The 15,409-nt window shown below is 45.8% G+C and overlaps 2 protein-coding genes across 5 annotated transcripts in view; one reads left to right on the top strand and one right to left on the bottom strand.

Moving 5' to 3' along the window:
• The window catches only part of TDP1 (tyrosyl-DNA phosphodiesterase 1), a 114,356-nt gene extending 107,361 nt beyond the window's left edge, over window positions 1–6,995 (bottom strand). For both annotated transcript variants that reach the window (XM_073349395.1, XM_073349397.2), the window contains exons 1-4: window positions 6,918–6,995; window positions 3,887–4,443; window positions 2,011–2,054; window positions 1,092–1,147 (exon numbers count right to left, since the gene is read on the bottom strand). In XM_073349395.1, the coding sequence (XP_073205496.1) occupies window positions 1,092–1,147; window positions 2,011–2,054; window positions 3,887–4,439 (653 nt within the window). In that variant the 5' untranslated portion in view covers window positions 4,440–4,443; window positions 6,918–6,995. The remainder of the gene's footprint in view (window positions 1–1,091; window positions 1,148–2,010; window positions 2,055–3,886; window positions 4,444–6,917) is intronic.
• The window catches only part of EFCAB11 (EF-hand calcium binding domain 11), a 125,723-nt gene continuing 110,448 nt past the window's right edge, over window positions 135–15,409 (top strand). Inside the window, exons 1-3 of one of the 3 annotated variants that reach the window (XM_078853370.1) lie at window positions 135–359; window positions 634–683; window positions 15,222–15,317. In XM_078853370.1, coding sequence (XP_078709496.1) covers window positions 15,291–15,317 — 27 coding nt within the window. In that variant the 5' untranslated portion in view covers window positions 135–359; window positions 634–683; window positions 15,222–15,290. Of the gene's footprint in view, window positions 360–633; window positions 684–7,105; window positions 7,268–15,221; window positions 15,318–15,409 lie in introns of those variants that run through there. The other 2 variants (XM_073349407.2, XM_073349405.2) reach the window with 2 other exon arrangements.

Genomic DNA, 15,409 nt, shown 5'->3' with positions numbered 1-15,409 from the left:
CATGAAGGGCAATCAGCTATACAATGAACCCATTAAGAGAAGCCAGGGGTTTCTTATGAGTCAGCAGGACATGTAGAGACATGCTGGTGACCAGGGGACTCCCACATGCTGTAAATTTGTGTTTGGGACAAAGTAAGTACAAGCGACATAGCAAAGGATATAAAAAGGAAATTGCATCTTCTCCATTTAGTCTTCAATCCTGCTTCTCACCTTGGTAATTTCTCTACAAACTGAAGCATTGAACAAAGGAAAGGACTGACAGACCCATCCAAGCTTTGCATGCATTCCAGAGGGATTCTACAAGCCAGCAAACTCACAAATGCTGCTAAGAACCTGATATATGGACTCTGAAGTCTTACGTATGTATCTGACCATTTTGATGATTTAACAACTCTCTTTTATTTTATAATAAACCTTTCATTTTAGATACTAAAAGATTGGCTGGCAATGTGGTATTCTGGGTAAGATCCAAACTAATATTGATCCGGTAATGTGGCTGGCCCTTTGGGGATCAGAAGAACATTTTATACAGTGAGCAGAGTTTTTAAATAATGCCTCATTTTACTGGACCTATGTGCTGATTGGGAGCCAGAGAACTGGAATAAATGGGGCTGCGTGATTTCTTTTTTTCAGATTCCGGATAACCAGTGTGGGCGATCAGAAGCACAGTTCGTGACTAGTTGGTGAGTCCAACTTCAGTGTTAACCTCCAGTTTTGGGAGAATCTGCTCTCTTTTTTGCAGCCTGCCCTGTCCTTGACATTTTTAGTGCTGGCTAACCTAGGCACCAGCGGTCAGCAGACTTACACAGAAGATAGGCTCCCGAACACCTAGGGTGAGGCAGCAGTGTGCATGCTCAGAGGCAGAAACACAGGCACCTAGAAAACTTTTACAGCAAAAACTTAGGTGCCACATGAGTTCAGCAGAGTTTTGTGCACTGCAGTGAAGCTGAAACTGGGACTTAAGCACCTAAACCAGGGACCTAGCCACTTAACTCTTTTTGTGCATCCAGGCCTAAGTAATTTTCATGCACACACACAAAAAATCATTATGATTTAACACAGAATTCTAAAATATCCTGAAAAAGTCATACCTGAATTCCTGTGGATACTGTCTTATGAGCCATTCCACATCTATACAATAGTTAAACTTACAATGGAGAGAAAAGGAAAGGCCAGTTAAAAAAAGGGCAAAGACTTCACTAAAGCAGCAACTACAGGGAGAAATATTTTGCACTGAAAATTACTGGTGTGTACAGCAGTACTTATGTTTTAGAGTACATTTCAAGTAGGGCTGGCAAACTATTAAAAATAGCAACTAATCATGAGATTAATCACACTTAATAATAGAATACCAATTTACATTTATTATAAATATTTTGGATGTTTTTCTACATTTTCAAATATATTGATTTCAGTTAGAACACAGAATACAAAAAGTGTACAGTGCTCACTTTATATTATTTTTCATTACACTGCTGTGGGGAAAGACTCCAGCAGCAGAGAGGCAGCTGGATACTACACTGATAAAAACAGGCTCATGGGAGTCACTGCTTGGAAGCATAGAGCGCAGTGTAGGGTACATACACAAAAGATCCAGCGTGTCCGTACTCTACTCACCAAGGCTGTACTTCCCCAATCTACACTGCTATTGATATCCATGCTAGCTGGGCATGCAGTGTTTGTACTCTAAATGCAGTGTTTGTACTCTGAAAGTGAAAACATAGCCTAAGATGAAGTTTTTTAGGATTAGCCTGAATTTTGAACAGAAGAGAGAATATTTCACTCAGACATAAAATATGTCTCCTTCAGAAAGCGTGTGGCTTTTTAAGTATTTTCCCACTGTTCCAGTTATATTTAAATGGGAAGGGCTAGATTCTGATATTAGTTACACTGGAGGAGTCCAGAGTAGCAGCCTTGAGGTCAATGGAATTATATCAGCATAAACCATTGAAAGTGAGTTCAAAATTTGAAAGGGAAAAACAAAACAAAACAGCAAGACATAAAACTCACCTGAGCAGAAGATACAAGAGTCCCAAAGAGAGGAGACAAAATATCTATTAAAAAACAACACACTATTAACCACATCTTTATTAGTAAAATACTCATATACACTTTAGATCTTGTAACAATTTGTTAATTACTATTGCACATGGTCCTAGTAAAATGATAGGGAGACTTCCTCATCTAGATTGCTGGCTTAAATGCAGTCCAGACAAGCAGCATCAGCAACTGTTTGTGAAATAATCTGGGGTGACAGACCAGTTCATTGATTGTCTGTCTACCAAAAAAATAGCAAACTTGTTAGCAGAGAATGGAAGAATATAGTGAGCAATGGAGAATGAGCTACCCTGTCACCTCTGAAGGTAGGCCCTCCAAAACAGATTTGAAGAACATCGGCAAGGTAACGTGAAGATATTTGTACTGATACTGTCCATACTATGCTTGTGCTGGACACGAAGGACTTGAGTCTCCTGACAACAATTCAGCATTTTCCCACTTTTTTTTTTTTTGGGTGGTGGTGGGGGGGGGGGGGGGAAGGAGGAGGAGAAGCAAATGCAGCTAGAGCAGAGAGACAGCCTCTGATCCTGCAACTGGATTCATAGAGGTCAACTCCTACTGAAGTCAAAGAGGCCACACAAGAGTCTTATTGCAGGCCCAAGACAGAAGCTTCATATTCTTTGTGTACTAGAATTTATAATAGATTGCTCACAGATAATGCAATGTGTGAAGCACTAAAAGATTTAGTTCAAAATATAATCACATGCATGCTTTCCCAAAATATTATCAGATGAAATATTTTAAGACTCTTCCCACAAAACCTGGTTTTGCAGATTAAATGCACAAAAACTATCACCTAGTTCAGGGCTCAATCAAGCAAGATGCAGAGCACTTCTGAGAAAAGATGAAAGCCCTCAAGTCCCACTGAAGTCAAAGATGTGAGAATCCTCAGCATCTTGATTTACTCCTTTAAAATCTCGTGGTATGGATCCGTCAGACAACACTGGTGAGAATATTGGCTAAAGAATCAACCACACCCTGAGGCATGACTCTCATCACTTAATTTCATTGTACACAAGTACAGGGCTACAAATATGTACACTCATATTGGTACAAGCACTTCCATTTTGCTAAAGGTCAGCCCACAACTCTCATACTGAAATAAATGCACACTATGACTATTTAATTAAATGTACACAGACTGTTAGTGTAACATTGCTGCTGAAGTTCAAGATGTACAACATATGTATTAAGAAATATGAAGTTATTTTTTGCACATCAGCCATAACTGGCCTATTTATCTGGTGTGTCATCTTTGAAGTGTCAATACTCCACACAGAAGGAGTTATTCAACTTTGGGTTACACCCAGATCTCCAGTCATTTCTAGGACTGCAGATCCAAGAGCTTTAAAAGTTCAGCAATAAGAGCATTCACAGTGGTATAAGGCAATTGCAAATTTTGAGGGGTAGGTAATTCAGCACCTAGGAAATGCACTTTATTCCAGGGAGCCTCCAACTGGTGGGGCTCCTAGAAGATCCTAATAATGAATTCAAATCCTTCTCCCTCAGCAGAACCTCAGAAGGAAGCAATGCAAGCACCATGCAACCTCTCTCAGGTAGATGCATTCCAAGGGTGCACTCTAACCCAGAGGCTGTATTGGGAACTGGTACCCAAAGGGTTATGGCCATAAAACACAGCTTATACCATCCATATATTACATATTTCCAAAAGAGGGACTATAACTGAATTTCACGACTTGTGTGTTAAGAAAGTCAAGCTACATTACAGTAATGCTTACACATACTTACAACACACATATACAAGAACGCTTTCTTTAATGCTCCCGTTCTACTTGAAACACTGTTTCTGTAGGAATTAAACACTCACCTTTTATGTGAAGGGCTCCAGAGTTGTACTTAGACTTAATACCTTTGACTTTAGTGACAAAGAATCTGAAAGGATTCCCTCCATTCAACAAATCCCAAGTGTCCTGGCCTTCACTTGCTACCTTATAATGTTTTTCTGGCTTTTGGCTCACTGGGAGCTCATTATCTTCACATCTATGTGAAGGCTGCTTTTTAGGTGCACTGAATTTCTCCACTTTGACTGCTTCCTTTTGTGCATGCTTCGGCTGACCTTCAGATTCAGGTTCCTCATCACTACTTGAAAGGCACCAGCCTAAACCTTCTTGGGAAGTTCTCTGGATTTTTGCTGGTGAAATCTCTGTAGAAAAACTTTTATCACTAAATTTCACAGGGGAGGCTTTTCTCTTTTGACCAACTTTTCTGGCCTCTGAACATGGGTACTGTGATCCACTAGTTTTGCCATGTCCACTGAGAGACAAAGAAGATGTAGATGGCTTCTCAGCATCATCATTTTCTTCTGTACTTTCATCACTGCTGGATACTGTCCATCTCCCATGCTCACTTTCTTGAGACATGTTTCTGAAAAAAAACAAAAAAACACCCACAAAAGCTGTGCTTTATGCCTACTGTACTTCTCATAAGGGCATTTTCCTTGCCAGAGCTTATTTACTCATTAACCATCCTGAACTTTCACCCTGCCTTTGAGATTTTCTTATTTAAGGGGTCATCCAGAGAGCTTCTCACTTAGAAATCCTCCAAATATGCAAGATTTAGGTTCCGTCTACATGTAAACTGCTACTGTGGAGTCACTCACTACAGCGACAGGAGGGGTTCTCCAATCACTGTAGTTAATCCACCTCCCCAAGAGGCAATAGCTAGGTCTACAGAAAACAGAATATATAGAATTCTTCAGTTGACCTAGTGCTGTCTGCACTGGGGATTAGATTGGTTTAACTACATAGCTCAGGAGGTGTGGATTTTTCACACCCCTGAACTATGTAGATGGTTTGACCTAACTTTTTAGGATCGCTCTGGCCTTAAATCAAGATTTTAAGCCTGGGAGACAGACTACAACACCTACTGCAGGGGTTCTCAAAATGGGGGGTGGGACCCCCAGGGGGTTATGAGGTTATTACATGGGGGGGGCCCACAGGCTGTCAGCCTCCACCCCCAACCCCGCTTTGCCTTCAGCATTTATAATGGTGTTAAATATATTAAAAAGTGTTTTTAATGTATAAGGGCGGGGTTGCATTCAGAGGCTTGCTGTGTAAAAGGGGTCACCAGTACAAAAGTTTGAGAACTACTGACCTACTGACTTTTGCAATGGGAGAGCACATCGAAATGACAGGCTACGAACCAATGGGGAAACCACTATTAAAAAAACAAGCTTGGGAAAAGAAAACCTTATTTAAAAGGCTGAAGCAGGAAAAAGGATTGAGGTTCAGGTTAATTACTTTCATAACCAGTTCAGCAACTATCCCTAGTATACTGCACATGTAACAACAGCCAGCAGGAAGCGAAAGACAACTAGTTTATTAATCCAGGGGTCAAATCAACAAATGAAAGACCTGTATCAAAAGAAAAACTGTAAGGCTAATAGCCTCTAATCTAGAGCCATGATGCCTATAGGAAATCAGCCATAAACTAATGGCTGGATTGAGATAGCTGGCACTTATTTGTAAAGAGAGAGAAAAAGGTACAGTACATATATGTTGTATCTATTAGACCAGTGGTTCTTAACCTGGGGTGCACACACCCCCTGGGGGTGTGAGATGCCCTTTTTGGGGTGCGAGACATGCCAGATTTTTTAAGAAAGTAAATCATCAAAAACACAAATTAAGCACAGACATGTATGTACAACTACTTTGTTTCATCAAACCTATGTATTTATTAACATTATACATTTTTTAACGATTACTGTAATATACAAACAAAAAAATATATCTAGGTTTAAAGAACTGACCTACTTCAATGATTTTTGATAAGGGGTGAGAGAACATATTTTGAGAACCAAAGGGGTGCAGGCTGCAGTAAAGGTGAAGAACTACTGTATTAGACTAAAAGAAAAGGAGTACTTTTGGCACCTTAGAGACTAACAAATTTATTTGAGCATAAGCTTTCATGAGCGATGAAGTGAGCTGTAGCTCATGAAAGCTTACGCTCAAATGAATCTGTTAGTCCCTAAGGTGCCACAAGTACTCCTTTTCTTTTTGCAGATACAGACTAACACAGCTGCTACTCTAAAACCTGTATTAGACTAGTATCAGGAGTAGCCATGTTAGTCTGGATCTGTAAAAGCAGCAAAGAGTCCAGTGGCACCTAACAGACGTATTAGAGCATAAGCTTTCGTGTGTGAATACCCACTTCGTTGGTATCCGTCCATTTCTGAATTAGCTCTCATTTTGCAAAGACTTGTACACATATTTAACCCAGTAGAACTATTAGTATGTAAAGTTAAGCACGTATATGGGTTAGGGTCTTAGGGTTTGTCTACACATGGAGTTATTCCAGAACAAGCATCCTGTGTGGACACATTTATTCTGAAATAACAATGCCTTGACCCTGTTTAGTGTAATCCACTTTGAAAATCTCATGTATATATAGAGGGTGTCCTTCCAGACCAGCTCCACCTAACGCCTTTTACTCTCTAAAGTCAAATTGTACATTCACCCAACTAGCTGTCACGTGCAGCCAAACAAACCCCTAGATTGAAAGCGCTTCGTGGGGAGAACGCTGCCTTTGTCCAGCCCCCAGCTCAACACGGCCCTGGTCCCGAGGGGAGATACAGCCAACCCACTCGGGACCAGACCCCCCACTCCCAGCGCGACACGGGGAGCCCGCAGGACCATCCGCCGCAGAGGGGCACACGCCGCGGCGCTGAGCCAGGCGGCCGGTACCGCCCAGGGCTCCCGCCACCCGCTGGGGCAATGGGTGCTCCAGGGCCGCTGCATCGGGTGGTCCCGAGCTCCTGCCCCTGCAGCAAGGGGCGCACGCAGCCGCAGCCGCGTCCCCTGCACCGCCCCCGCTTCCCCGGGCTCAGGGACGCTGCTCACCTGAGCTCCAGCGCTGCCGGCGCCTGAATCGTCCCGCGCAGCGCCAGGTCACTTCCCGTTCCGGAGCGGGCTCCCTCCGGGTCCTATCAGCCGTCTGGTACGCGTGGGTCCCTTACGGAGGGGGGGCGGGGCCTGGGAAAGCCGGGGGCGGGACCATCCCAACCGCCTCAGCCAATGGCGGCTTCCCCTCGCTCCGCACCAATAGCAGGCGGCGTTGTGGTTGCCCCGCGGAAGGCAAGCCAGGCGGGCGGGTTGCGAGAACGGAGAAGGCGGGGGAGGGCAGCGGTGTCATGTGCGCAGCCCCCAGTCGAGCGGGGAGCGGCGGGTCGGGCAGGGAGCGTTACGTGCGGGTAGGTAACGGTCCGGGGCGCCCCGCGGGGGTGCGGGGTCCCCCATACTCAGGGGGCCGGGTGCGGGCCCGGTTACTTTGTAGGACCCGCGGCTGCGGGGGAGGCGGTCGCGGGGATAGCTGGACTCGCTCAGGTGGACCCAAAAGGGGCCTGACAGTGACCGGGCAGCTCCGTGGGGCTCCAGCGGAGGGGTCGCAGCCTGGGCTGCGGCCGGCCCTCAGTTCCACCGGCGCGTTGTGGCGGGGCTCGCCCTTGATCCCCCCCCGCCGCCTCTGAAACCCCTCGGAGCTAGGCGTGCTGGAAGGCGGCGGAGAGCGGGAGAGGAGCTGGTGCCACCGCCGGGGGTGGAGAGAAAATTCTGCTTCGCACCCAGCCGCTGGCCGGGGCACGGTCCCCCGTTCAGCAGCCAGTCAGCCGCAGATTTCCTACGCGTCTAAGGCGTTGACGAACCGCCCTGTGTCTCCCAGGGAGCTGGAGCAGCACAATACTCACACCACAGTGTCCTGAATAAATGAATGCACTGAATGCATCCGATGGAGTGAGCTGTAGCTCACCAAAGCTCATGCTCAAATAAATTCGTTAGTCTCTAAGGTGCCACAAGTACTCCTGTTCTTTTTGCGAATACAGACTAACACAGTTGCTACTCTGACACCTGGATAAATCTAGTAACTCTTCATTTGGCCTTGATGCTGGTTCAGGGCAGGAGTAGTGTTTGCATAATCATTCCTTCAGTGCGTTATTAATTACTACTTGAAGTGCTCTGCTAATGAGGATAGCTGCATGAGGGTTTGACAGAGTGGGAGAAAAAGGGGTGTAAAATTAATCAAATTAAGAACACAGCCTACATCAAAACTGGCTCAGCCTAACAACCTAATTACATAGGTTTTTTTTTCCTTCTGTATTCTAATTTATTGCAAACCCATGACTACAGCTAATAAAGAATGTAATTGTAAGCCCCTGATATCAGAATGCTGATGAAATACGTAAGTTACACCAAGTAACCTGATAATGAAAGGCATGAACAAACAGGAATTTCATTAGCACTTTTTTTCTTAAAGCTGTTAGGCTATGTCTACACTACGAAATTAGGTCGAATTTATAGAAGTCGGTTTTTTAGAAATCGGTTTTATATATTCGAGTGTGTGTGTCCCCACAGAAAATGCTCTAAGTGCATTAAGTGCATTAACTCGGCGGAGCGCTTCCACAGTACCGAGGCTAGAGTCGACTTCCGGAGTGTTGCACTGTGGGTAGCTATCCCACAGTTCCCGCAGTCTCCGCTGCCCATTGGAATTCTGGGTTGAGATCCCAATGCCTGATGGGGCTAAAACATTGTCGCGGGTGGTTCTGGGTACATATCGTCAGGCCCCCGTTCCCTCCCTCCCCCAGTGAAAGCAAGGGCAGACAATCATTTCGCGCCTTTTTTCCTGAGTTACCTGTGCAGACGCCATACCACGGCAAGCATGGAGCCCGCTCAGGTAACCGTCACCCTATGTCTCCTGGGTGCTGGCAGATGCGGTACGGCTTTGCTGCACAGTAGCAGCAACCCATTGCCTTCTGGCAGCAGACGGTGCAATACGACTGGTAGTCGTCCTCGTCGTGTCCGAGGTGCTCCTGGCCACGTCGGCTGGGAGCGCCTGGGCAGACATGGGCGCAGGGACTAAATTTGGAGTGACTTGACCAGGTCATTCTCTTTAGTCCTGCAGTCCTATTGAACCATCTTATGGTGAGCGGGCAGGCGATACGGACTGCTAGCAGTCGTACTGTACCATCTTCTGCCAGGCAGGCAAGAGATGAGGATTGCTAGCAGTCGTATTGTACCATCTTATGCCAGGCAGGCAAGAGATGAAGATGGCTAGCAGTCGTACTGTACCATCTTCTGCCGAGCAGCCATGAGATGTGGATGGCATGCAGTCCTTCTGCACCGTCTGCTGCCAGCCAAAGATGTAAAAGATAGATGGAGTGGGTCAGAACAAGAAATAGACCAGATTTGTTTTGTACTCATTTGCCTCCTCCCCTGTCTAGATCACACTGCAGTCACTCACAGAGAAGCTGCAGCGAGCTAAATCTAGCCATGTATCAATCAGAGGCCAGGCTAACCTCCTTGTTCCAATAACAACGATAACTTAGGTGCACCATTTCTTATTGGAACCCTCCGTGCAGTCCTGCCTGAAATACTCCTTGATGTACAGGCACACCCTTTGTTGATTTTAGCTCCCTGAAGCCAACCCTGTAAGCCGTGTCGTCAGTCGCCCCTCCCTGCGTCAGAGCAACGGCAGACAATCGTTCCGCGCCTTTTTTCTGTGCGGACGCCATACCAAGGCAAGCATGGAGGCCGCTCAGCTCACTTTGGCAATTAGGAGCACATTAACCACCACACGCATTATCCAGCAGTATATGCAGCACCAGAACATGGCAACGCGATACTGGGCGAGGAGGCGACGTCAGCGCGGTCCCGTGAGTGATCAGGACATGGACACAGATTTCTCTGAAAGCATGGGCCCTGACAATGCATGCATCATGGTGCTAATGGGGCAGGTTCATGCTGTGGAACGCTGATTCTGGGCTCGGGAAACAAGCACAGACTGGTGGGACCGCATAGTGTTGCAGGTCTGGGACGATTCCCAGTGGCTGCGAAACTTTTGCATGCGTAGGGGCACTTTCATGGAACTTTGTGACTTGCTTTCCCCTGCCCTGAAGCGCATGAATACCAATTGCAACGCCAGACAGCTACCGGTCAGTTGGGAATCAATTTGGAGTGGGCAAATCTACTGTGGGGGCTGCTGTGATGCAAGTAGCTCACGCAATCAAAGATCTGCTGATATCAAGGGTAGTGACCCTGGGAAATGTGCAGGTCCTAGTGGATGGCTTTGCTGCAATGGGATTCCCTAACTGTGGTGGGGCTATAGACGGAACCCATATCCCTATCTTGGCACCGGAGCACCAAGCTGCTGAGTGCATAAACCGCAAGGGGTACTTTTCGATAGTGCTGCAAGCTCTGGTGGATCACAAGGGACGTTTCACCAACATCAACGTGGGATGGCCGGGAAAGGTGCATGATGCTCGCATCTTCAGGAACTCTGGTCTGTTTCAAAAGCTGCAGGAAGGGACTTTATTCCCAGACCAGAAAATAACTGTTGGGGATGTTGAAATGCCTATATGTATCCTTGGGGACCCAGCCTACCCCTTAATGCCATGGCTCATGAAGTCGTACACAGGCAGCCTGGACAGTAGTCAGGAGCTGTTCAACTACAGGCTGAGCAAGTGCAGAATGGTGGTAGAATGTGCATTTGGACGTTTAAAGGCGCGCTGGCGCAGTTTACTGACTCGCTTAGACCTCAGCGAAACCAATATTCCCACTGTTATTACTGCTTGCTGTGTGCTCCACAATATCTGTGAGAGTAAGGGGGAGACGTTTATGGCGGGGTGGGAGGTTGAGGCAAATTGCCTAGCTGCTGGTTACGCGCAGCCAGACACCAGGGCGGTTAGAAGAGCACAGAAGGACGCGGTACGCATCAGAGAAGCTTTGAAAACCAGTTTCATGACTGGCCAGGCTACGGTTTGAAAGTTCTGTTTGTTTCTCCTTGATGAAACCCCCCGCCCCTTGGTTCACTCTTCTTCCCTGTAAGCTAACCACCCTCCCCTCCTCCCTTTAATCATTGCTTGCAGAGGCAATAAAGTCATTGCTGCTTCACAGTCATGCATTCGTTATTCATTCATCACACAAATAGGGAGATGACTACCAAGGTAGCCCAGGAGGGGTGGTGGAGGAGGGAAGGAAAATGCCACACAGCACTTTAAGCACAGCACTTTAAAAGTTTACAACTTTAAAATTTATTGAATGACAGCCTTCTTTTTTTGGGGCAATCCTCTGTGGTGGAGTGGCTGGTTGGCCGGAGGCCCCCCCACCGCGTTCTTGGGCGTCTGGGTGTGGAGGCTATGGAACTTGGGGAGGAGGGCGGTTGGTTACACAGGGGCAGCAGTGGCAGTCTGTGCTCCAGCTGCCTTTGCTGCAGCTCAGCCATATACTGGAGCATACTGGTTTGGTCCTGCAGCAGCCTCAGCATTGAATCCTGCCTCCTCTCATCACGCTGCCGCCACATTTGAGCTTCAGCCCTGTCTTCAGCCCGCCACTTACTCTCTTCAGCTCTCCACCTCTCCTCCCGGTCATTTTGTGCTTTCCTGCACTCTGACATTATTTGCCTCCACGCATTCATCTGTGCTCTGTCAGTGTGGGAGGACAGCATGAGCTCGGAGAACATTTCATCGCGAGTGCGTTTTTTTTTCTTTCTAAGCTTCACTAGCCTCTGGGAAGGAGAAGATCCTGTGATCATTGAAACACATGCAGCTGGTGGAGAAAAAAAAAGGGACAGCGGTATTTAAAAAGACACATTTTATAAAACAGTGGCTACACTCTTTCAGGGTAAACCTTGCTGTTAACATTACATACATAGCACATGTGCTTTCGTTACAAGGTCGCATTTTGCCTCCTCCCACCGCGTGACTACCCCCTCAACCTTCCCCCCTCCCTGTGGCTAACAGCGGGGAACATTTCTGTTTAGCCACAGGCAAACAGCCCAGCAGGAATGGGCTCCTCTGAGTGTCCCCTGAAGAAAAGCACTCTATTTCAACCAGGTGACCATGAATTATATCTCACTCTCCTGAGGATAACACAGAGAGATAAAGAACGGATTTTGGTTGAATGCCAGCAAACATACACTGCAATGCTTTGTTCTACAGTGATTCCCGAGTACGTGTTACAGGCCTGGAGTGGTAAAGTGTCCTACCATGAAGGATGAAATAAGGCTGCCCTCCCCAGAAACCTTTTGCAAAGGCTTTAGGACTACATCTAGGAGAACCGCAAATGCCAGGGCAAAGTAATCCTTTCACATGCTTGCTTTTAAACCATGTATAGCATTTTAAAAGGTACACTCACCGGAGGTCCCTTCTCCGCCTGCTGGGTCCAGGAGGCAGCCTTGGGTGGGTTCGGTGGGTACTGGCTCCAGGTCTAGGGTGAGAAACAGTTCCTGGCTGTCGGGAAAACCGGTTTCTCCGCTTGCTTGCTGTGAGCTATCTACAACCTCCTCATCATCATCATCTTCTTCGTCCCCAAAACCTACTTCCGTATTGCCTCCATCTCCATTGAAGGAGTCAAACAACACGGCTGGGGTAGTGGTGGCTGAACCCCCTAAAATGGCATGCAGCTCATCATAGAAGCGGCATGTTTGGGGCTCTGACCCAGAGCGGCTGTTCGCCTCTCTGGTTTTCTGGTAGGCTTGCCTCAGCTCCTTCAGTTTCACGCGGCACTGCTTCGGGTCCCTGTTATGGCCTCTGTCCTTCATGCCTTGGGAGATTTTCACAAAGGTTTTGGCATTTCGAAAACTGGAACGGAGTTCTGATAGCACGGATTCCTCTCCCCATACAGCGATCAGATCCCGTACCTCCCGTTCAGTCCATGCTGGAGCTCTTTTGCGATTCTGGGACTCCATCATGGTCACCTCTGCTGATGAGCTCTGCATGGTCACCTGCAGCTTGCCATGCTGGCCAAACAGGAAATGAGATTCAAAAGTTCGCGGTTCTTTTCCTGTCTACCTGGCCAGTGCATCTGAGTTGAGAGTGCTGTCCAGAGCGGTCAGAATGGAGCACTCTGGGATAGCTCCCGGAGGCCAATACCATCGAATTGTGTCCACAGTACCCCAAATTCGAGCCGGCAACGTCGATTTAAGCGCTAATCCACTTGTCAGGGGTGGGGTAAGGAAATCGATTTTAAGAGCCCTTTAAGTCGAAATAAAGGGCTTCATTGTGTGGACGGGTGCAGGTTTAAATCGATTTAACGCTGCTAAATTCGACCTAAAGTCCTAGTGTAGACCAGGGCTTAGAGTAACAGGAGCCCTGTGTCTTTTTTTTCTTTGTCTTTTCACATTCCCACCTGGAATTGCTCATAAATATACCCCCCCCCCCAAAAAAAATATTACCAAAATAAAAATGAAGACCATGTTGTGGTTTGTTATCAGCACTTATGGGAGAAAATCCCTCATTAGAATTGTTATGTTTCAAAATTTGTTATTTATGTTAACCTTCCTCTTAATAGTACATGTGTGGAAAATGCACTGGGTTTTTTCTGAAATGCTAGTTTGTCTGAAAAGATTTGCTGCTTCCTGGTCATGAACCATGGCAGTTCCCCAGCAATTTGTTCAGCCCATGGCCTGAATCTGCACTGTGACTTAAGTGGGAGTTAAAGATGCTCAGTACTTTAAAGACAGGTTTCAGAGTAACAGCCGTGTTAGTCTGTATTCGCAAAAAGAAAAGGAGTACAAGGTGCCACAAGTACTTTAAAGAGAAACTCAAGGTTTCATAGGAGCAGGACTTTCGTGTAGGTTGATTTCCAGGAATCTGTTCAAAATGTTAGGCCTGGTCTACATTACAGTTAGGTTGACATAAGCTGTCTTCTATCAACCTAGGTGTGGAAGTGTCTTCACTTAAATTTGGCTCCTGACAATGTAAGTGCCTCTCTATGCTGATTTAGTAACACCAGCTCCCTAGGGGCATAGAATCACACTTGATGTAATTAGGTTGGTGTAGTGTCAGTGCAGACATTATGTTGCCTATGTTGACTGTTAGTGGCCTTCAGGAGCCATCCCACAATGCCCAACATTGACAATACAATAGGTACAAGTACTCCTGGCTGGTGAGGATGTGCACAACTAGCCAAGTGTGTGCACACTCAAGCAATTCAATAATTGTTGTGGCTGTGTGGCAACATAAGTTAGGTCGACACAATTCTGTAGTGTAGACCTGGCCTTAGACTCCCACAAGGCCCTAAATTTTGCCAGATATTTATGCACAGTTAAAATGAAAAGAATATAAACCACATTAATAAGCAGGGCTTTGGAGCTGTGCTCCAACTCCAGGCAAAAATCTGCAGCTTCGCGCTCCAGCTCTGGGCTCTGCTCCAAAGCCCTGCTAATAAGAAAACATTTTTGATGTTGTGAATTAATTTACTAACTGGAAAAAAAAGTTTCTATATTTAAAGACATCAGACTGAAATTTAGGGTTGTGGTTGGTGTGTGGTTTTTTTTGTTTTTTGTTTTTCAAATGAGCTAAAAGCAGTAGGACTCCACTGGCCGTGAGTCACGTTGTGAAATAAAAGAAAAGGAGTACTTGTGGCACCTTAGAAACTAACCAATTTATTTGAGCATAAGCTTTCGTGAGCTACAGCTCACTTCATCGGATGCATTCAGTGGAAAATACAGTGAGGAGATTTATATACACACAGAACATGAAAAAATGGGTATCATACACACTGTAAGGAGAGTGATCACTTAAGATGAGCTATTACCAGCAGGAAAGCGGGGGCGGGGGGAGAGAAAGAAAACCTTTTGTAGTGATAATCAAGGTGGGCCATTTCCAGCAGTTAACAAGAACGTCTGAGGAACAGTGGCGGGGGGGGGGAATAAACATGGGGAAATAGTTTTACTTTGTGTAATGACTCATCCACTCCCAGTCTCTATTCAAGCCTGAGTTAATTGTATCCAGTTTGCAAATTAATTCCAATTCAGCAGTCTCTCATTGGAGTCTGTTTCTGAAGCCTTTTTGTTGTAATATTGCGACTTTTAGGTCAGAGATCGCGTGACCAGAGAGATTTGAAGTGTTCTCCGACTGGTTTATGAATGTTACGATTCTTGACATTTGATTTGTGTCCATTTATTCTTTTACGTAGCAACTGTCCAGTTTGGCCAATGTACATGGCAGAGGGGCATTAAACCTGTTGTGAGATAAGGCATGCGAAACATTTTCAGACAGCAATGTGATTTTTAAGCTGCAAGTTTTAAATACAATATCTTTTTCCAAATAGGTATTTGTTTTATTTCTCACACACAGTTTTAATAAGTAATAACAGTAACTTCAGGTCAGGTGTACTGTTGTTTCTTAATGGCAATCTATTTACTTTCTTTAGGTTTTTGAAGCTTGTGATGAAGATAAGAAAGGATATTTAAGCAGAGAGGACTTTAAGGTCGCTGTGGTGATGCTATTTGGTTACAAACCATCAAAGGTATAGCTTATTTTATTTCTCCATCATGTCTTAAAGACTAAATTTATAAGGATATCTCACTATTGAGAACACCGTATGCAAAATAGTCTAGT

Source organism: Lepidochelys kempii, chromosome 6 (genome assembly GCF_965140285.1).
Source record: "Lepidochelys kempii isolate rLepKem1 chromosome 6, rLepKem1.hap1, whole genome shotgun sequence".
NCBI lineage: Eukaryota > Metazoa > Chordata > Testudines > Cheloniidae > Lepidochelys > Lepidochelys kempii.
Note: the sequence above shows the minus strand (reverse complement) of the source record. Positions and strands in the feature narration are given on the sequence as shown.